The 23,735-nt window shown below is 36.8% G+C and overlaps 1 protein-coding gene across 2 annotated transcripts in view; it reads right to left on the bottom strand.

Annotated features, from left to right (window-relative positions):
- Window positions 1–23,735, bottom strand: part of adamts19 (ADAM metallopeptidase with thrombospondin type 1 motif 19) — a 121,963-nt gene that overhangs the window by 78,712 nt on the left and 19,516 nt on the right. For both annotated transcript variants that reach the window (XM_031892949.1, XM_031892941.1), the window contains exons 3-7: window positions 22,963–23,125; window positions 21,037–21,209; window positions 18,739–18,822; window positions 18,275–18,432; window positions 10,284–10,327 (exon numbers count right to left, since the gene is read on the bottom strand). In XM_031892949.1, the coding sequence (XP_031748809.1) occupies window positions 10,284–10,327; window positions 18,275–18,432; window positions 18,739–18,822; window positions 21,037–21,209; window positions 22,963–23,125 (622 nt within the window). The remainder of the gene's footprint in view (window positions 1–10,283; window positions 10,328–18,274; window positions 18,433–18,738; window positions 18,823–21,036; window positions 21,210–22,962; window positions 23,126–23,735) is intronic.

Genomic DNA, 23,735 nt, shown 5'->3' on the forward strand with positions numbered 1-23,735 from the left:
AAGCTTCAAATTAGGGGGAGGCCATTTGCTCTAGAGTCCATTTTTCTCTGTAATAATAAAACATTACCTGATATTGAGCCTACCTGACCTGCATAAATCTATATTGGTGGTAAAACCATCTAACTGGGTTTATTTAATGTTTAAATGAAAAAGGCTCCAAGCATTCTGGATAATAGATCCTGCATGTAATTGGATAGTGAAATCAAGTCTTTTGTCTTTTACTGTATATATCAAATAGATCTTTCTCTGTTATATAGAAGTAGCAATTAAAGCTGTTGCACACATACTTTTCTAATCTGATTTACAGTGCTTATCAGTAGTGAGGCCTAATCCCAAAGTAATGACTATTTGAGTGACTTTGTTCTTTTATTAATGCACTTATAGACTCCACATAAATATGCAATGATTTATTAAGAAATATTGACATTGCCCTACATTTATATTTCCTTATTCTGTAACTTAATATTCATATTCTATCATTTATTGCTAGCAGTGAAATGGACTAGTCAAATGAAACATTGCTTACGTCTAAAAAATGTAAAAATAACTGATATCACACCAGGAATAACTGAACACTACAAGCTAACACTATGCTGCCCTGTACCTCTTCAGATTATTATTGACACTAGCATATTACTTATCATTTTAAAGAGAATGTTTTTTTAACATTAGGACCAGTTCCTCACCCAGCAGAGCTTGCCATGTAATTTTATGTTATGTACTATGTTTAGCAAAAGGCAAATTTGTACCATTTTTTCAGGATTCGTGTTTTTGTGGTAAAACTTGATTTTTTCATGTAAAAAACTCCCATTTTTTGCCATTGATTTAACTTCAGAACCACGAAAAACACTAGTATAGAACTTTGTCGAAGGCTGTTGAGTTCATGTAAAAGTCCATGGGAGCTGTCTTAGGCAAACTGTAACACACTTTACTTATTTTGTGGTTTTAGAGGTTTTTGATTCATAAAAGATACATAGGAAAACAAAACAACCATGAAAAATGCATGATTTTAATGTACGTTTTGTTTTGGTTCTGCATTTTAATTTGTTTGTGCTTTTTTAATTCAGATCTTTTTATAAATGACTAGACATTCTTGGTTTTACTGGAAATTAGTTTATTTTGTGGTTTCAAAAACCTTTAAAACCACAAAGATCAGAACATAAAATCTCCATGCAGATTGTCAGATTTAGGTTAAAACTTCATCCCACCACTCTTCAGCCATTATGCCATTGCTGTACCCAAATAACATCATATCAATAGGTAAAAAACATCTAATGCAATATACTGAAGATGTCAGTACAAGCCTAATTGCAGAGCTAAACAGTCCCACTGGTATGTAATGTTTATGAAAAACAAATCACAGGACTGGCATGAGGGTGTGAATCACTTCATTTCATAATAATACACAATACTGCAATTCCACATTGCTTTTGAAAGAGATTCTTAATAGGTAGAAACCTAACATACATCCACTGTAAGATGAATGAGAAATTATTTGAATAGATATATCAAGCAGTCAGCTAAATGCTCTTAGTTAATGATACAACCTGGCTCCAATAAAGCAGATGTTCTTGCTTAGCCATTACGGCTTTAGTTTAAATAAAGAATGCCTTTTAGTATATTACAAGCAACATCCTGTAGGTTTATTAAAGTGGGAAAGCCCTTAAGGTTAAAGCTTATAGAAGCAAAGTGGAACAATTCCTCTTTTGTTCTTCTTCTAAACATATGCCCAGTGCAATACAAATTACAGCTTATATTTGCATGTTTCTGACATTGGTTTGTTATAAAAAGAGGAAATTCTATAACAGACAAAGCAGCTTTAAATAAGACACCTGCGTGCCACTGCCACACAGAAAAAAACAAAATAAAACAATGAACAAAAAGTTGTTGAAACTGAAGGATCACTTTTATACTAGTGCAACAAAAATATCTTGTTGCAAATGTACAGTATAGTTGCTTTTGTAGAATGATTTGTAACTTGACATTTTAAATATTATGTTGGTATGAAAATTATTGAGAAATTACAATAAAGTATGACAAATTACTACAATTGCCTCAGCAGAATATCCCCTCTTTACTTGTCAATAAATTACTTGAGAGGTACCTTTTATCTCACTTGTCTCTTTCAAGCCTTTCCTGAACATGCTTTTTAACTTTGTATAAATATACTTACAATATAATCCATAAGCTTAGAGAACCCACTATAAATTCTTATTCTTATAAATCTTGCCTAGTTTTACTTAAGCTTTTATTCTCACATTTTAGAGCAGGGAGCCTTTTCTTTGTATTTTGACTACAGAGCAAGATAACAAAGTCAGGAACCGGCACAAGGTCTAACCAGGAAGAAAATCACAGGAATAAGGCTTTGGCCATTAGTGAATCTGGCCATACATGGCTGATTCATCAAAAATTCTAGTTTCTCCCTTGGTTTTACCAGGGTAAATTGCCAATTGGCTGACTCATATTTTTTGTGAGTGCATTACTATCTCACGCTTTATTATTTTGCAACAATTTTCTCAAGCAGGAAAACGAGAAGGTCATGCAACTGGAGAAAATTTCTCTCTTAACCCTTAAAGAGACACCACAAATGAAACCTTTGAAAACTGAAATGAAACAAATGAAAACTTTTTCTATCAAATAATTGTCAATTATTGCATGCTATTTATAATTTTGCCTTACAAGTATTTGCCTGATGCTTTTATATTATCTGTCTGATCAACATCTTCCTCTAAGAGGGGGCTGCCATATATGTGCAGCAGGAGGCCGTTTGCATTAGAAGTTATAACTGACAGGCTGAGAAGGGACAGTCAGGTTGAGGAACTTCAGGTAACAGTTACTAGCAAAAGCAGCCCTATCAGCTAATGACATCACCTATAGGTGAATTTAATTAACTTTTTTGAAGTTTAGTTTTTTAGAGTCAGTATCACTTTAAGAATTCTTGAAGAAATGGAGTGATAAAAATATTTCATTTTAAACCAAAGCACATTGGTTGGATGAATCTCAGGACCTACGTGTCTGGGCTTCCAAAATATTTTGGCAGGAAAATGCTGGTGAGAAGATGATTTGATAAATAGCAAAAACATCACAATCTGCAAGATAAATGTTTTTTCCATTGAGATTAATCCAAGTAAAACTCTCCAAGAATGATAAATCTACCCTGTAGTAGTGAGGTTGGAATAAAGGTATCTGTTACTCATGAACTGACGCAAATGAATACTCTATGTTCATAAAATACTTAGTCCTCATGCTTTTCTGCTGATTTAGGGAGCCTAGAAATCAATCATACGTACATATAGGGGCTGATTTACTAATCCACGAATCCGAAACGAACATTTTGCAACTTTTTCGTATTTTTTGCAATTTTTTCGTCGCCGTTACGACTTTTCCGTAAATTGTTGCGACTTTTTCATTGCCATTATGACTTTCGTGAATTGTCGCAACTTTTTCATTGCCATTATGACTTTCGTGAATTGTCGCGACTTTTTCATAGCCATTACGACTTTCGCGAATTGTCGCAACTTTCGTATTGAGAGCTCGAAAAAGTCGCGACAATTCGCGAAAAAGTCGCAAAGTACCGATCATTACGAAAAAAACGCTTTCGGACGCTTTTCGGACGTTCGTGGATTAGTAAATGTGCCCCATAGTCTTGCTTTTAAGATAAGTTCCTTTGTCATCACAATTTAGAAAGAAAGTGAATTCTCTGTTAGATGCACTAATGTTACTAAATGAAAGCAGACTGCAACAGTTCCATAGAATGGGCAGGTAAGCCCATTCCAGCGCTGCGGAATATGTTGGCGCTTTATAAATAAATGTTAATAAAATGTTAATAAGAGGAGCAACTCCTATGTAGAATCCTTCTGGAAAGAACTAACTGTTAGCTGTGTCATACTTAATGGCCTGTATGACATAACTAGTTGCCCAGGAGGGTGATTGCACAAAAGTTACTGGTCTTTGTCATTCTATTGTTTACACTTAAGTACAATCTGGAGGTTAGGGATAGTTTCTGTGGTTCTTAGAATTAATTAGTTTGAGTGTTTAAGAGCCTTGACCAGGCTCTCACCTCCTTTTGTATTTTTTTTAATTTTTTTTTAAAAAAACCCATAATGAATTGTAATAAAGGTGTCTACATTAAAGTGAGTGGTATTACTCTGTGTGTACAATTCTCCAAATGTAGATATTTTGGAAGATATTCATTATAATATTAATTATAATGTGTGATTATAAGAATAATGTTAAACATACCTAAACTACAACAGTACAGTGCCTGCAATCCATCTCAATACTGTGTCACATTTACAAGAACCAGAAAGCCTTAAACCATCAGTAGCATTAAAATAAATTGTAATTACGTAATGAAGTATTGTGGCTCTAAATGAGGTAATGGAAATAATGTACATTACGTAATATGTTGTGTTTAGTTGTGATAAAGCAAACAAGTGTTTATTTATATTAATTATTAATAGGTTTAGCTGTCTTTTTGCATTGAGTTAATTCTACTTTTTCATGGGCTTTCATATCATTTTCTAAGAAGAAGCTCCTCTAGATGCATCATCTACTTTTTTGGATTACAGTTCTCTCATTTATCTTATTATTAATCTTATGACATTTAAACCATCAAGGTTACCTTGAAAATAGTAGAGACTGATTTAAGTTAACATCACCAAGGAGTCAAATAATCTAAAATTGCCATTAAGCACAATTATTTGCTTTATAGAAGAGCTGGAAGAGCTGTTGTACGTAGTCTACAGTAGCTTAGTACTATAATACACTTTGTCACCTTTTCAGTGCAAAGATTATAACTTGGTTGTTCCATCATTTATTCAAATCGAGGCAATGCTGTATTTTTTTTAATCCCCTTGCTCCATATAAAGTAAAACTACTCAGCATAAAATTTAGACTGCACTACAGAGTTTCCAGACAAAAGTATCTGCTCTGGAGAGAAACCATATGGTCATCTGTTCTGCGGTGTGCACATTTCCCCCGAAAAATATTTTACATACAGATCCCCTGACATTCAGTATAATCTGCTATACCACATCAAGGAGTAGAGGGAACCAGAGTTCTAAAATGTACTACAATATATTTATGATACTGTGGGCAAACAGTGACATGATATACATCAGTACTATTTTGCCATTATACAAACTTTTGGAAAAATTAAATGCTCAGAAGAGAGAGAGATCAGGCTTTGCTGTTCTAACCCCTTGGTTTGAGTTACTAAATTTATTCTATCAACCGAAGAGCAGCACGGGCAACGTGAATTCTGGAGATGGAAAGAAATATCTTGCCATGCAAATGCTATGGAACTACAGGTACAAGAACCATTATCTGAAAAACCAAGCATTCTGGATAATAGGCCCCATACTAGTAATTTTTAACTGAACCTGAACAGGCATTTTATGGATTCTGGCCAATGCCATTGGGGCTGCTGTCAGATGCCATAGACAGTCATTATTTATTATGTTGGTGGGGTGGTCTCTGCGTTAAGTTGCATAAATTAAGATAGCTGAGAAGCAGTTCTACTTTAAAACATATTTGGGTACTTCTGAAAGCAATACATTCAAAGAACTATAAGGGCTAAGATACACAAAGTTACTTAGTAGCAACTACTTGTCAGAGCTATTAAATGGCAAAAAATACCCTTCCATAGACAGTACTAAGAATTGCCTCTGCTAAAACACACGTAGAGACAATTATCAGAATTTTGTAGCCACAACAAGCAGCTGCTACAAGTACTGTAGCTCCTTGTGTCTTAGCCTACAGCATAATTCCAAATGTTTATTTTTTTTCTAAGATTTCGAAAATATTAATAGAACAAAGACGTATTTTGGTTTACATAGTGTCCTCTTCATCTGTATGGCTATACCTTGTTTAGTACAGGTAAAGGATTTATTATCTGGAATGCTTGGGTTCTGGGGTTTTCAAGACAAGGGATCTAATTGTATCTGGATCACCATACATCTGCTAAAAATATTTAAACATGAAATAAACTCAATAGAAGGATTCAGCTTAGTACATCAAGTACAGGTATGGGACCCGTTATCCAGAAAATTCCAGGACATTTTCCATAGACTCCATGTTAACCAAATATTTCTAATTTTTAAAAATGATTTCCTTTTTCTTTGTAATAATAAAACAGTACCTTGTACTTGATCTATGATATAATTAATCCTTATTGGAGACAAAAAAATCCTCTTGGATATGGAGTTTCAAGTTATAGAAAGACCCCTTATTTAAAAATCCTCAGGTCCCAAACATTCTAGATAACAAGTCCCATACCTGTACAAGGTATTATTAAAAATAATAAGGAAATCATCCTAAACAATATTTGCTTGGACTGGAGTCTATGGAAGATGGCCTTTCCACAATTTGCAGATTTCTGGATAAGGGACCCTATACTTATACTGGTAAAAAAACAAAATGGCACCTTTATTAAGACAAAGAAAATAGAGCATATAGGCAAAAAAAAAAAAAAATAGAACATTGCAGCCCACTTTTTTTTTAAATTGTGATCTCATCTGAAAAGAGCACAGATACTTTGCAATTAAATGTTTAAAACGAAGCAGATTTCATCCTCACTTAATCCAAGATTATGACACAGCTGGAAGAAGTTAATCAGACTGCTCTGATTAGAAACAATCTCACAATTATTCATATAATTACACAGTGATGTAACATTACAATGCTTTATCACTGGGAATGACATCTCTCTTGGAGATGGGATTTTTATTACTGCATAACTTCTTATCTAAACCAACACAAGGATTGCATAGTAAATCATTAAACAAATAAATATAAAAGTATAAAAGCTACAGAACCCCACTTTATTAGCCCATGAAGAAAGTATTGTAAGTTTTGCACATTAATCATCTGTGCTAAAACAGTTCTTATCATTATAATCAACTATAAAATGTAGAAAAATAATAACATGGAACACAGGTAGTGCAAAGCTCTGTCCAGTTAACTAAAAAGTAACCTCATCTTTTTTGCTGAGGAATTTCAAAAAGTCTGCTTGTACTTCTGCCACTCATAGACCATAATCTTTTATGGTGCAGAATAAAATCACATGGGGAACAGTGTAAAATGTTTATGCTCTTCATTTAATGATATTTTCTCAAGCCAAAGTTCTTTCTAATGGCTTCATTGTGCATGTTTTCCTAAAATTCTACAGGTTTTTGGTTTGGTGCAGTTTCCTGTTGTTTATAAAGCAAAAATCTGTATCATCATGTTTTGCTTAATATGTTTTTTGCATTCTGTACTACATTAAAGCTCATTTACAACTTCAAGTGGGGTCACGCAATCAAGGACGCAATTATGCGTAGTGACACCATTTATGCAAGTACTGGTACAAGTACCAAGCACCATTGCCCTGGCCCAGTATGTTCTGATGAATTGCATGCAATGTACCTATAGATGCAGAGGAACCATGTCAGTAGGCCAGCCAGGGGAGTTTCTGGCACTGCTGCTACCTAAGGCAATGGCCCCAATGTTTCCCCACACCTGCTCCACGCATAACACCTTGGTGTCAGAGCTGGTCAAGGAGGAGGGGGGAGGGGTGCATTGCTAGTGCAGAGAGTGCTATTGTACTGTATAACCCCAAATTCTACACTAAAAAACCCCAAAATTTTCTTTAAAAAAACTGGAATTTGGCTCTTAAAGTTTCAAAGGGGGTTTTAAAAAATAAAACAGATAGATAGATAATAATGAAGACCCAGTGGTCACAGGGGGCCCAGACCACAGGGTCTGCTGTACTGTAGTCATCTCTCCCTATGACTGTGAGCATGGCTAAGGTGCTGTGGACAGGGCGGGGTGCCCCCTTAGGATGCACTCCACCCTGGTATTCCAGACCCTTCCAAAGTTTTTTTTGTGATAGTTTCTAGTTACACCACTGCTATTAGTATAAATGTTATTTATCCACTTATAAATAACAATCTGTTTATCTGTCATTTTACAGAATATTCTCCAGTGGAGGAATATGAAAGACTAAAGAATGGAATTTCTATTCATATTGTGTTTTAGTGCATCTTAAACTAATCTATGCGGTTGCTGTCTGCCATATGTTCTGTAAAGACATTCAATCTGAACACAACATTTTAGTGAGACACATATGCTCTGCACCTGTGTGCTCTCCATGGAAGATGAAAAGACATGACCGTAACATTTTAGCAGTCCATACTATAAAGAATGTAAAGAGGTGCAGGTGCTTTCACTGAAGATGGGTTATGATAAAGACAAAAGCAGACATAGTCTGAAGCTTACATTTTGAAATACAAGTACAGAAACCATTATCCGGAATCCTGTTATCTGGAATGCTCTGAAATAGCACAATTCCATGTTGATATTAAAACAATTCTATTGGGTTCTATAATGTTTAAACCTTTAGCTATAGTATTGGTACTATGTTAGGATTCCCTCTACACATGCCACATCCCAAGCATTCCAAAACAAAAGCAACATTGCTTCTACTTATTTGCTTAAAATGGACTCTATGGGAAATGACTTTCCCATAATTCAGAGCTTTCTGGATAACAGGTTTCCAGATAAGGAATCCCTGTAGCAGGCAAATGGAATGAACTTTAATAGACTAAACATATGCTTCACAAACAGCCTATAACTGGCTCTAATGGTCCTCAGTTGCACATAAAACCCCTTCATTAAAGGCTTCCAGGCTTTCTGGTTTCCATTTCCAAACATGCATTACTGAGGCTATTGATGCAGGGAAATCCAGGAGCTATCACCACTAGCAGACTAGGCAGTAGCTCCAGGGTTCCCTCAGCACCTTAGACCGATTCGGCAGCTAATCGGCCCGTGTAGGGGCACTACCGACGGGCCTGCCCGACCGATATCTGGCCTGAAATCGGGCAGGTTAGAAAATCTAGTCGGATCAGGGACCGCATCTGCTCGTTAATGCGGTCCCAGGACCGACTTTGCCTGTACCAGTCATTATTATTCGATCATTTGGCCCCAGGGCCAAACAACCGAATTAGCCTGGATTCTCCCGATAGGTGGGGGATATCGGGAGAAGATCCGCTTGCTTGGCGACATCGCCAAGTGAGCGGATCTTAAGGTGCATGGGCACCTTAACACTAGAAAGGATACCAGTAAACACAAAGATTATGCCAGGCACAGACTTAGACAATATTCAGTGCAATATATTACATATATAATGAACCTAGCCTTCTTAGAAAAAATGCTGCATTGTGGGAAAAATGGTGACTGCACTTGAAATTGCACTTGCAAAAGTAAATGAGTTCTGTAAACTTCAGTCACAACGAGAATTAAAACGATTAATTACAGGTTTGAGATAAAACATTGGGGAAGAAGCATATGGGAAACCTATTGTGGTGTCCTTTATCTTTCATTGAGTAATGCTCTTGCTTGCATTGCAGCTAGTGTGAGCAAATGGAGTAACATTAGACAAGGTTCTGGTGTTTTTTTTTATCTACCAATAAAGTAAATGTAAAACTCCAGTCTGAGTTTGCAACCTAGGGGCTGATTTACTAACCCACGAATTCGAATCCGAATTGGAAAAATTCCGATTGGAAAACGAACATTTTGCGACTTTTTAGTATTTTTTGCGATTTTTTTCGGCGCCTTTACGACTTTTCGGAAATTATCGCGACTTTTTCGTTACCAATACGATTTGCGCGAAAAAACGCTAGTTTTTCGTAGCCATTCCGAAAGTTGCGATTTTTTCGTAGCGTTAAAACTTGCGCGAAAAGTTGCGCTTTTTTCGTAGCGTTAAAACTTAAAAGGCGCTACGTTTTGCGCAAGTTTAAACACTACGAAAAAATCGCAACTTTTTGCGCAAGTTTTAACGCTACGAAAAAATCTCAACTTTCGGAATGGCTACGAAAAACTCGCGTTTTTCCGCAAAAATCGTATTGGTAACGAAAAAGTCGCGATAATTTTCCGAAAAAATCGCAAAATACCGATCATTACGAAAAAAAACGCAATCGGACGCATTCGGCCCGTTCGTGAGTAAGTAAATGGGCCCCCTAGTGTGCACAGCTTCTAAGTCTGCTTTATTGCATTAATACAGAGAACTACCAACATAAACTTGAAAAGCAGTGTTTTAAAGGCGCCTATTGCATACAATAACATTCTGACACCCTCTTAACTATAAACAGGTTGTCTCCAGTTTCAGTAAAGTATGCAGCTTTTTTACAAACTGTAAACGACTTACAACTCTTTATCATACATTTAAAACATCATTTATTGCACTGATTCAGCAAAAGTCATATTCCCTTTAGTATACATAAATATGTGTTTGCAGTACTTACCAACAGTATCACATGGTTCATCTTTATGGACACAGAAATCCGTTCTGAAAGAAAAGAAAAAAATTGTAAAGAAACTTTTATCAGGCTTGTAATCATTACATGACCTATTTGCAATGATTTCTCACGCTTGAGTAAGCAAATACAAGAATCCCTTTTTTGAAATAATGTTACAGCAAAAGTGTGGATTAGTAAGTACTGTAAGTATGGAAAGTATTTCATTTATAGCAAAGGCCTAAGGTAAAAGATTGGAATATGCATCATTCCTTTTAAGTTAGGATTGCAGTTAAATAATCAATGAATTGGATCCTTCAATTGCACATCAACACCTCTGTCTGCCTCATTTATTAGCAATATTAAACTAGGGGGATTAATCTGCCCCCAGTTTTGTAATACTTTTGAGGTAAATATTATTGGTATGAGATCAGTTATCTGGAAACCCATTTGTTTAATTACAGAGTCCCATAGACTCCATATTAAACAAATAACTCTAATTTTTAAAAATGATCCCCCTTTTCTCTATAATAATAAATCAGTACCTTGTACTTGATCGTAACTGAGATATAATGAGCCCTTATTGGTGGAAAAAGTTTAAATGATTTATAAGAAGATTTAAATTATGGAGATCCAAATTACAGAAAGACCCCTTATCTGAAAAACTCCAGGTTTTAAGCATTCTGGATAATAGGTCGCATAACTCAACACTGAACCTCATTTTCCAGTTTGCTGTCCAGTTTTTTAATTTTGTCAAATCGCTCTGCAAAGTGGCAGCATCCTGCATGGAACTTATAGTTTTGCACAGCATGGGTACTAAAAACAGGCTCCTCTTGGGTCTTTTTTTCCTACCCACCACTCCCTTGAGGCTCCTAAAATCCTCCAACCAGGTAGCCAGGGAAGTCAGGAACTACTTCTTGAATCACCTTTATATATTATAGCGCTGTTGATGACAGCGTACTGTACAGCCTTTGTAAGCAGTTAGGTTGGGTCCTAGCTCTTTAAAAGCTGGTTAAACAAGGACACCCATCTCAATAAAAAATATAATATAACAAAATTCTCAAACTGTAAATTACAGTTTAAAAATCCACTTTTGTAGGATCAGGTCCAGTTTGTATCCAGCTGCAAACTTCCTTTTCACTCCAATTCCCATTCAGCAAAGCAGGAATCTGGACCTGGCCTAATACTGTTAAGCACAGCTGGACATTGCTCTGAGAGATCATAAAGTTACCAGTGTGAATATCTCAAGTTCAACAAAGGCATACAAATTTTGAGACAAAGTTTTGTTCAACATTCTATGAATCAGAACTGATAGCAAAATCCATTCATTTACACAAAAGAACCTTTTCACCATCATTAGAATGTGGTCTGACTTCACAGGGAGTGTGGACAGCTGTAATCCACCAAAATATAAAAATGGAGCAGGAAATAGATATAATAAATAAATACATTTGCTCTTTGGTTGCACAGAAAGAGAATATTAAAAGCATGCTTTTGTCTGCTCTATGTACAATTAATTATATTATTTTAGGTATTTTAATGCTGCATAGAAAATTTGCTTTGTAATGTAATTGTTCATTAATAATGATAAAATAGAGCACAAGTGCAAAGCACAACGTGCAATTTTGGCCACAAGTTGGCATGTTGTTTATCTAATGCAGGGCTTTTTTCCCCACCATTCCAGTGTGACTGTAAGGTGCCAATGCGCAAAGTGCATTTTAATGCATTGTCTTCAATTATATCATAGTTACAAGTTGGGTTAAAAAAGACCAAAGTCCATCAAGTTCAACCCTTCCAAGTAAACCCAGCACCCGCATAAACCTTTAGTGACCTATCTATACTGTACACTCACATACATAAACCATATAATAATAATGAATAATAATGAATAATAGTGTATGTTGTCACTTGGGAGCAAAATTACTCCTGATTCTAGGTGCAAAAGTGACACAAGGTAAGGTCCCAAGAAAGACCCTTAGAACATGGAAGCTCCCCTTTAATACAAAATCACACTAATGGGCATTTCTGGAATAGCAACCCAGCTATCCTAACCTGAAAAAGGAAATAATTTCACATACAGACCATAGGACCACACTTAGGTGTTCAAACTCAAGGGGAACTGCCTGGTTAAGAACACTTAATTTTGGGGGTTGCTACATTTACACTCAAGGTGGCGGTAGCTATAGGTTTCCCTGCATCAATAGGCAAACTGTACATGATTCATAAGAGGAAGGAGGACAATACCATTGGTGTAAAGTGCTTCTATGCAGAAGTGGTAGGAGAAGCTTGACATCCAAGTATCTTTAATGACAAGTGATGAGCGAATCTGCCCTGCTTTGCTTAAGCAGAAAATTTACAAAACTGCTGAAAAATTTGTGAAACAGCAAAAAGCTTACTAAATGCGGCAATCGCATAACTTTTTTGCTGTGGCCGCAACTTTTTTTATGTGACCGTGACTTTTTCCTTAATCCCCTGATTTTTGTCATGGCAAATTTTTGCAGCAGTTTCGATAAAAAAAATTTGCCAATAGAGAAATGTGGAATTTTGCATTGAATCCGTGCCTGACAAAAACATTCACTCAAACTATCAGTGAGTTTTGTATGTTTGGGCAATGATTGTGGCAAAATTTGCACAACCACAACTGCAGCAGCACTTTGTAAATAACTCCTAATATTTTCAATAAAGAGTCAAGTGTTGATCAGAAAATATATGGATTTATAAGAACTGATTTGACCACCAAAAATAATAGCCAACTCCCCAGCTGGCTGGCTTTTAAGGGTCTAGTGATCTGAAATGTATTATACCATCCTTTGTAAACATATCTGGAGTTACAAAGTGAAACCTATGTAGAAATTAGTCAACTAAGAGAGCTTTTTGGAAACATTTGGAGTTATAATAGAAAAAATAGCTTTTTGTCAAATCTCTTCATAAACTTTTTACATTTTACTGCTGTTAATTGAAGGTTACATGTAAGCAGGTGGTCTTCCCAATATGTTATCTTTTTCTCACCCTAATTTTATCCCTGAGATTTACATGTCCCCAAATAACTTGTTTCATGCTCCCGACACACACACACGATAATAATGATGGGGAAGAAATATGAATACAAACTGAGAATGTGTGATGTATCTCTGCAGAGCTTGCCAAATCACTCTGACAATTTAGACAAAAACCAGATACCCAGGTTTTTCCAAAACCATAAACTAAAGAATCTCAAATTAATAAGAGCCAGCTTAATTCATTCAGGCCTCTACATATTGTGTGTGTTTCCAATATTCGGTTTAGTAGTATTATAATGAACTAATTATACACACAGTACTTTATATAGAGAGAGCCAAACACTGAGTTCTTTATCTGTAGAGCCTACTAATTTGATTTCTGATTTTCTAGCAGACTGGTTAAAATTTGTTTATATACAGTACATATTAACTGAAAACATGATATATTCTTTGATGCAATATAGAATTTGTTATTGAATTTACACTGATAAATGGCATACTTGCAGTTAAAGGGGTTGTTTAGCTTTGAGTTAATTTTAGTATGATGTAGAGCAGGGGTGGGCAAACTACGGCCCGCGGGCCACATCCGGCCCGTCAGCCCTTTCAATCCAGCCCCCTTAAAAGAATGATGGGCCCTGATTGGTTGCGCCTTGTGTGTGCGCACAGCATCAGCACGCACGGGGCGCAACCATATAAAAGAATGCACTGGGGAGCCGGGGAACAGAAGGACAGGATGGAGGAAGCAGCGGGTCGCTGGGGGGGAGCTGAGAGGCCCCATAATTTTTGATGGCAGCCCCGGGCGTAACGCTGTCCCGGCCCGGTCCGGCCCATCTGTTAGTTAATGTGGTCCCTGAGCCAAAAAATTTGCCCACCCCTGATGTAGAGAGTAATATTCTAAGACAATTTGCAATTGGTCTATTTTTGTTATAAACAAAATGGTATATGAAATAACTTAGCAACCAGATAGTGGCTTAAATGAGAGACTGATATCTGAATAGAAGAGGAACTGAATAGAAAAATAAGTAGTGATGAGCAAATCTGTCCCGTTTGCAAAACGGTGAAAAATTCCCAAAACTCGAAAATGCTGACACATGCATCAATTTTTTTTTTGATGCACGCAACATTCTTAAGATGCACATTTTTTGTTGTGCGCAGTTTTTTTCCCGCAGCAAAGACACCAATGGCAAAATGAGGAAATTCGCAGCAAATCTATGCCTGCCAAAAATTTTGCTCATCACTAAAAACAACATGGCCTTCCTGTAATTAGGAGTGTTCTAGATAACGGGTTAACCAGATAACAGATCCTATACCTGTACAGAATGAAATTGATGGGGATATCTGGTACATCAAGGGTTAGTCAGACTGGGCTGAATAAAACATTCAAAACCCTTGCTATACCTAACTGCTTCTTAAAATACCGAGCTAAAATAACCAAAATTTTCACTTGAAAGATTTATACATATATAGTTTTCCTGACAGGCTACTGATAGAGGAATTTAAACATGACTAGGCAGATCTCACTGTCAGCAGCGCATTCAGCGGCATTAAATATACATATTTAAGAAGCTATCATTAAAAACTTGGAAAGCTGTAAAAATAAAATATGCTAAAGAAATAAATGGGGCACTTATAACACATATTATGCTATTAAATCTTTAGTGGTGTCACATGCTTAATATGTCTGTGCCCTAAAGCTTCTTTAATTGTTATATTAAAAACATTTATTGTTGCAGCTTGATATGTTACTATATTGTTAAATGGAAATATTTAATAATGACTTTAAAAGAATGTGTACAGTATGTATTATATTGCCAGTTCATCTTACTTGTCTTTTGGAGAATGACCCTTCACCCCTCTCGTTATGAGTTCAAACATTATTAAATCCTTTTGCACCTCCAGCTATACAAGTCAATAACTCAACACACTGTAAGTTAGAGGAATATGGCTGCAAGTTTTACTCAATTATCCAATTAGTGTAACATTCCATGACAAGCTTATATTCAGCTTTCTACTCATCACCTTGCAAGTCTGAACTTCAGCTGCTTCCTCAGTCACTTAGCTGCAATTAGTGTTCTTTAACACATCAGCATTGATTATATTATCAGTGTAAACTTTAATTAAAGTCTGCCTGCAGGTTATTAAGTTAGTACATCTAGTACAATATATACCAATTTAGAAACAAACCTATGAAATAGTGCTTACTGCCAAATATAAGAAATTACATATTCATTTTTAAGAGCAAAGAGCCTTAAATAAGTGCAAAGAGCCTTAAAGAAAATTAATTAACATTAGTAGTCAAACAACTAATATTTTTCTATCTACCAATGTTGCTGTCATTAATATCCTTACCCTGCCAAACAGCACTTAGAGGCACTTCTGAAAATGCCCTCAGCTCCAATCTTATACCCTCTACCAGGCTAAACTGCTGCATTTTGCTGTTGCCCCTTGGTGTGTACTGCTATATTTGCTGCACTCCATGTAATTATGTGGCCAATGTATGCAGATATGGGCCCAAAGTTGTTTTGGGTATGCGTATCTCAGTTTACATATTGTAGTTACTAATGCTATAGAAAATATGGTAGTGTGCACCAAACATAAACTGCTCAGTGTACCCAGTCTGTGCAAGATATCAGTCCTGTGTCTCAGCCTATGGCAGCTAGTACTTCTTCCAACTAGATTGTAGGCAGGGCCAGCCAGTCAAAATGCTTTCGGCATGGCCCTAAATGCCCTTGAATAACATATTGATGCGCAGTATAAAAAGTGTGTTTGGGTAAAGTCTTCTGAGGACAACAACAGTTATTGCTTGCAATGGTTCAGAAATTATTTAGCCTTCTTGTATTAAAATGTTGAATAAATATATAAATAGGCAAAATATTGCAGAAAAAGTACTGCAGAATTGCAACATCTGGGTTGCATTGTGATAATATAACATTTACTTTATTGTTAAAGTTTTCCCAAGTGTGAACTGGCAACTTCAACCTCTTATGTAAAGCTAACCCAGTGTATTTGGAATCCCAGTCAAATTGTGCTCATCAACACTCTTTGCACTGGGCTTTTTAGACCCATGGCAATTAAAAAAAAAAAGTAGAAATATTGGAAATTTATAATTGCAATACAAACTGCTGTCATAAGACATTTACAAGGTTTTTATTAGCACACAAACTCTTAATTTATAAATAATTAAAATTCACAGGAGTCTGGATTTTCAACTAAAACTTTCATGTACACTAGTTACCGCACCTATTGTACTCAGGACAAATGAATGCTGATTTAGGCTATAAACAAGTGTCTTACCACTGACTCACACTGGGATATCTGTCACATCTCATAGCAGTGGCGAAACTACCATGTGTGTGGAGGGTGCAATCGCAGCTGGGCCTGCATCCCCTCGGGGCCCGCCGGACTCTTGCACTGACGCAAATTCATCCAGAGGGGGGATGGGGGCCCGGCTGTATGCCCTGCACCCAGGCCGGGGATGACTAGTTATCTTACTGTCTGATGGATATTCCACTGCACCTACACCAACCCCGCCCCTTACATCTCTGCCCACCCCTCCCTCACATCCCCCGCCACCTAGCTCTCAGTTTGGAGAACGGTGGGAAGGGGGGTTAGCTAAAGCTTTAGCTGGCCATACATGCACCGATAATATCGTACAAAACCCCGTTTCGTACGATATTCGGTGCGTGTATGGCAAGTCGCCGAGTTGACTGATATCGCAGGAGGCTGCTGATAACGGTCGCCGATCGCCGATCGGCCAGGTTACAAGATTTTGATCGGGCGCCATAGAAGTCGCCTGATCAAAATCTGCCTTCAGGGCTGAATCGGCAGAAGGAGGTAGAAATCCTATTGTTTTTACCTCCTTATCTGCCGTTTCAGGTCTGAACGGTTAGGGGCCGATTGTACGATCTTTTGTGCGACCGATGGTCGCACAAAAGATCGGAAATTGCCACGTGTGTGGCCACCTTTAGAGGAAGCAGACCCCTGGGCTTCACAATCACAGGGTCTGCTTTCTTTATAATTACGCCTTTCTCTATGAACGTTGTCTCTAGAATTCTTAACCACCTTGCAGAACAGTGGCGTAATTATATATATAGCTACAGCACAGCTGATGGTCAGAAATATGCCCATTTGAAATTGCACATTCACGAAAACATTGAAAAATTGTATAATGGTCTGTTGATTGGGGGATTGGGGATTGGGCACATTTTCACTTTGTTTGCTTTGAGAGTGTATTTAAGGCTGGTTTGAATACTATTGTTTTATCCTTGGGAAAGGTCCTGTTGAGGACCGAAACGTCGGATTCTTTTAACAATATGTTCACAATAAACTTATGATGATTTTAAAGGGTGTGTCTGTCGTGGAATATTTACTGTTACTGCTATATATATATATATACAGTATAAAAAGGTCTGCTGTACCGTAGTCCTCCCTCCCTGGCCCCTCTCCTGCCTTAAATATAGCGGGGTGCTAAGGTCCGGGAGGTGCGGCTTGTTCGGGGCCAGGAGGGGGGGAGGGACTGGTTACGGTGCTGTTCCAGAGCAACAACTAGCACTTAAGCACAGATTTATCTACAGTATTTTTACTGTTTAACTTAACTATACCCCTGTTTTACTGTGTTTATGCCTTGTAAAGCTATACATACATTTGTGGTGTTATATTAATAAATAAACACAAACATTGACCAGTTATACCTGGGCTATATCATTCTGATAACTTTTTGCAAGTTGATATTCTCTTACACTATACAGTAGTGCTCTATAAAAATAATTGAATTATAGCAACGCAGTGGTTTGTTTCCCATGGGATAGTATTACAGGTGTTGTTTTCGCGGTTGGCTGAGTGGAAAAAAAAACAGAATTGTGTGGGATATTTTGTGAAGCAGAATAAAGTTTGCACTTTCATGATCAGAAAAAACAAATGATGTAAAATAAATGTCTGTTAAAAAAGCAGAGATTGGGCCATGTCATTCATGTGTGAAACAAAGTTTCTCACAATAGTTACCTTGTTATTAGAATTGCAGCATCTACTGCTGAATACTCTTCTCCCCAGCTTGTTGACATTTCCATGTGAACATCATTCTTCTTTCCAAATTCCTCAAGTTGCCATTTGCAAAAGCTCTCCAACATTTTTTCCCCATGATGTCCAATGTACATGTCTACCTGAAAGTAATAATAAATGTTTGACCTCTTTTGGAAATCCTTTTCTGGTTTTTGTTAGTATTATAACTAACTTTTTGTGTCTGTGGGTTATGGTATATCATTGCAAATTAGTGGCAGTGATCAACACACCAATAATCAGATGATTTTTCACTACTACCTCTGACCTTCATGGGTCTACAGTATACCCCATTTTTATGTTACTGAGAAAGGTAGATCTGCGAATATTCTATTCTTTATTCTATTCTTTTACCAATTACTGGTGAAAAGCATAAATATAAAATAGAATATAAAATAGTGCTTACTCACTGGTGATTCATGCAGCAGAACCAATTTTGTAACTCGAAGATTCATTTGGACTCCAAGACTTTTATGTTGAAAAAGGTTGTATACCTGGGAGGTTAGAATTTTTGACATATTAACAAAATGATTCACATGAAAGGCATTTGGATTGAAGAGACCATCTTCCCATTTTCTGCATGGAAAGAGGAAATCCTGGAAAGGAAACCCCTTTCACTCAATTTTCACTGAATTCCCTATATGTTACAAATAACCTGCTGGGTGTTAGGGAAAAGCCAGGGCTGTTGCTAAGCATATGAGAACATAAAGAAGAAATGCAATATATATCAAGTAAGCTACAACTATAGCTATTAATTTCCTTTTCCACACTGTATTGTTGCCTCATATTATGTGGCCCATGGAGTCATTTACCATTAGGAACAGAATACTGTGGGGGATTTAAAGAATACACAGCTCACCCTCCTGTTACATGTAAACTGACAATGGGAAGGCAAGGGGGACTGAGACATGCAGGGATCAATTGTCTCATGAGCAACAACAGTTCTGAGCTGCTCACATGGTTACCAAATTATCCCAAAATTCATAGATATTAAATGGGGATCAGTCAAAAGTTTTCTGGAATATTATGACTGGATTGCATGCAAAAAAGGTGCATGGTGTGACCTATGTGACTGCACCTATATGACTCTCTTAGCTCAGGTGCTCAATTTGCACTTAGACTTACCTGTGGGGCAGTGCAGCTCTGGTGCCAGATGTGCCTGTGCTATAGAAGGCATTCAAGGGGATATTTATGTTTATTCAAGATTGCAAATCTTGTCTAAATCTGTTTTTGCACATGGGGGATTGTGACTAACAGTGTTATGCAAGTATGCAAATTGTTATTCCTTTTTGTATACTTAATGCTTAATGCTTAATGTTTAGTGAACATATAGCACAAAAAAGATTGCATTTTGTTGTTTGCACCAGTGCACAGTGTTTTCAGCAAAGCACCAATTAAATAGCAGTTCTTTCACATTAAAAATATTGTGCCACCTTCAGGCTGCTCATAAAAATGTATAATGACAATTCATATTCACAGAGCAATTAACTGTCTAATGAACATTATTACATTGCAAGTTTTTCTGATTATTGCAAATCTTTCCATTTGTGTTTTTTATGACATACTGCCCTTAAGGTGGCCATACACGGGAAGATTTGCTCATTTCCTGGGGTCGCCAAGTGAGCAGATATTCTCCTGATATGCCCACCTAAAGGTCCTAGGCCCTAGGGCCAAATAATCAAATTACAATGACTGGCATACAAAGGACCGCATCAATGAGCCAATGTGGTCCCCAAACTGTCAGAAAATCAAACCTGCTGATCAAGGTCTGGCCAATTTTAGGCCCAATATCAGTCGGGTAGGCCCGTCAGGGATGCCCATACATGGGCAGGTAAGCTGCCAAATCAGTCTAAAGGACCTGAACCGGCAGCTGAAATCTGCCCATGTATGGCCACCTTTAGTTTGTAAATGAACCCTTAGCTATGAGACTGAGATCAGACTACACGTACAAGCTAACAATTCATTTGAACTGACCTGCAAATGTATATAGCAAGGAGACAATTGTAAGGGGACAATATCCTATTCTTTTGCTAACTCTTTATGAGAAGTACCAATGTGTGCTGCTTTTAAAAGAGTTAACAATAGCTTCAAATGTAACAATTTTTCTCTCTGAAATGAATTGGAGAGTCAGGATAGACTCTCTTATAGAATCCATTGTAAATAATTCTAGTTTTTAAAAAATATTTCCCTTTTCTCTGTAATAATAAAACAGAACTTTACCTGATCCTAAGTAAACTGAATCCGTATTGAAGGCAAAACAATCCTATTGAGTTTACTTAATGTTCAATTGATTTTTAGCAGACTTACCAGTCTTACCCTTATCTGGAAACCTGCAGATCCCAAACATTATAGATTATAGATCCTATACCTAAAATTATTTTTAAGCTCATCTGAATTTATTACAAAAATAAAAATCACTATTTAATTTACGGTCAGAAAGTTGTATGAGTTAATAAGTTCATGTTTAATGTTAGAGCATATTAGGGGTCACTTGAAATATGGATGGAATTCTGAATTGCTGGAGCCCTGAGACCTGCAGTCTCCCCAGTGATTACACTGCTATATCTATGAGGTATGGTAGGGGGAAACATGTAGGCATCCCACATCCCAAGCCCCAACCTGTACCCAGAAGTGTCTGCAAAACAGTAATTCACCATTGTGTATCATCAAGAACAGAAATAAGCATTTGCCTTAATGCTGTCAGTTACCATGTTTAGTATGGTGAGAATAAACTTTCTAGTGGCTTCTGGTCCGTGATAAGACACCATGGCAGGATCTGCAACCACCACAGTTTCTATGTTGTATTGTTGTGCTTGTTTGAATGAGTACCTCTTCCCTCTCCCAGTATCAGATGCTTTATAGTTCCTTGTCCTCCTTCTATCTGCAAAGATAACACAGCATTTTTAGGTATGTATGTAGGTATGTATGTATGTATGTATGTATAACTTTATTTATAAAGTGCCACAAGGGTACGCAGCGCTGTACAATCTTACAAAATACAAAATTACACACAGGGAGGACAAGTGTTATAATAAATAAATACAATAAATATATATAAATGCACAGGGAATAAGTGCCATGTGGTGTGAGACACAGTAGGAAGGAGGTCCCTGCCCCATAGAGCTTACAATCAAAGTTAGGTATTTTGGTACCCTTAAATAACTCTTGCAACCAAAGCCTACATTTTGTAGTACAGAATTTAAACTCCTATCTGTTTGCTAGGGTTCAATTACCCTAACAATAAGGCAGTGACTTAAATTACTGACTAGACATGAACAGTGGAGGAACTGAAAAGAAAAGATATAAAATGACAAAAAATGGAAACCAATTTTACATTTTACAATTTTAGAAATAAATCAGAATTTTGATAGCTGCTTTAAGATTTCTCATATACATTTTTTCTGTCCAACCAGACTGAATCTTTATGAGCATTCTTTAAAAAATCCATATTATATGGCTTTTCAGTCTTCCTGATACGTCTCTATGCCTCTCACCTTAATAAAAAATTCTATACCTACAGCAATAACTTCATCCTGCAGAGTGAGTCTGACCTTGTTGGTTGTAATGAAACATAAAAGGGATTTTAATTCGTTTAGTGCAAAACAAAATAGTGTACTTTCTTTCCACCATTAACACCAGTGTAAGGGTGCCCTGCCCCAGCATTATTTAGTATTTCCTGCATGATCTCATGCATCTGTTTTGCATCCAAACATTAAATATAAGCAATAAAAGAAATTCGCATGGTCTTGAAACTACAACAGAGTGACAAAAAGTGATCTAACTCTTAGGTTACTCTATGGAGCCAATTTCTGTAAGTGTCTGAACACTATCCAGAATGATTCAACGTGCCTGAAATTGCTCCAGTGTTAAAAGTAATAGCTTTACAACCAACTTAGTCATTTATCTCTACAGCTTTCTATTAATAGGTAAATGGGCATACCCTTGGTAGTTTTGACAAAGTGATAAAAGTGCAATAAGCATCAGTTAATAGCAGTAATATGAATCCTATAATAAGCCTCAGTTAATAGATTCAGCAGAATCCTGCACTGAAATCTATTTTTGAAAAGAGCAAATGGAATTTTTTTAGATATAATTACAATTAAAATCTGATGTGTGGCTGAATATATTCTTAGTTTCCCAGTAGCCCTTAGCCATGTGACTTGTGCTTTGATAAACTTCAGCTTCTCTTTACTGTTACACTGCAATTTGGAGTGCTATCATCCCCCTCCCTTTTCCCCCAGCAGCTGATCAGCAGAACAATTGGAAGGTAACAAAATACCAGCTCCCTTACACTTGCATTTCTAAAAGTGCTCCCATGAGAGCTTACATATGAAAATAGCACTCAACTGTGAAACACCCAAGTCTGAACATGACTCCTTCAGTTGTATTGAGTGGGATAAACAATAGCTTATCTGAAAGCAGTTTCATTTTTAAAGTGATGGCTCTTTCTGAAAGCACAGGATTAGACACAATGCACTAAGATGGCCGCTTAGATACCAATATTACAGCTAAAAAAAATATTGGTCAGATAAATGAGAATCTAAAGTAAAACATGACACTATGTAAGGGGCTTGTCTGTTATTAACCACTGAGTATAGTAAACCAATCATGCCATCATTTTGGAGGAGTAATACCTGTAATTCCACAGGATGGCTGATGATTAGACTTTTTTTCCCAAGACTTGTTTTCTGTAGCCCTCTTTCTCCTGTAAACACGATGTGCATGGCCAGCAACTGCCATGGTTTGATTAAGCGGTTCAATGTAAATAAAATCTTCATTCATTTGTATGAATCCCATCTATTGAATATAAATATAAAGAAAACACATTTGAGAAACTTGGATTTCTGCTAGGGTTAAGTACTGCAAGGTAATTACTGCTATGGTTAATTACTGCAAAATACAATTAATAAAAAAAAATACAATTATTAACTGGGAAAATCACAGAAGAATTTGGGTTATACAGAAATATCCCATACTCAATTTATATGTTTCATGAACTTCATCAAGCATCATTTATAGCATATGTTCTCATCACAAGAAATAAATAAAAATGAAGAACCATGGCACTTAATCCTATACTATATAATCAGTGTATACTAAGGGTAATGCCACACGGGGATGATTCTTTTGCATTTATCCACAGAATTAGTCCATTCGCTAGCATCAGCTTTTTACTGTGATTGAACATTGAGCTGCTGCATCAGCCCAGGTGCAGGTACACGGAGCAGATTTTGGCACTGAAATGCATACTCACATGTTTCTGCCCCCAAATCTTGTCTGTGTGCCTGCACCTGGGCCGACGCAGTGTGCAGTCACAGGTGAAGGCTGATGCCATTAGAAGGATTGAATAAGCCCCAACTAATATTAGTAAGATGAGAAAAAAACACAAAAGGATATAGGATCATAT

The sequence above is a fragment of the Xenopus tropicalis genome, chromosome 1 (assembly GCF_000004195.4).
Source record: "Xenopus tropicalis strain Nigerian chromosome 1, UCB_Xtro_10.0, whole genome shotgun sequence".
NCBI classification, from domain to species: domain Eukaryota; kingdom Metazoa; phylum Chordata; class Amphibia; order Anura; family Pipidae; genus Xenopus; species Xenopus tropicalis.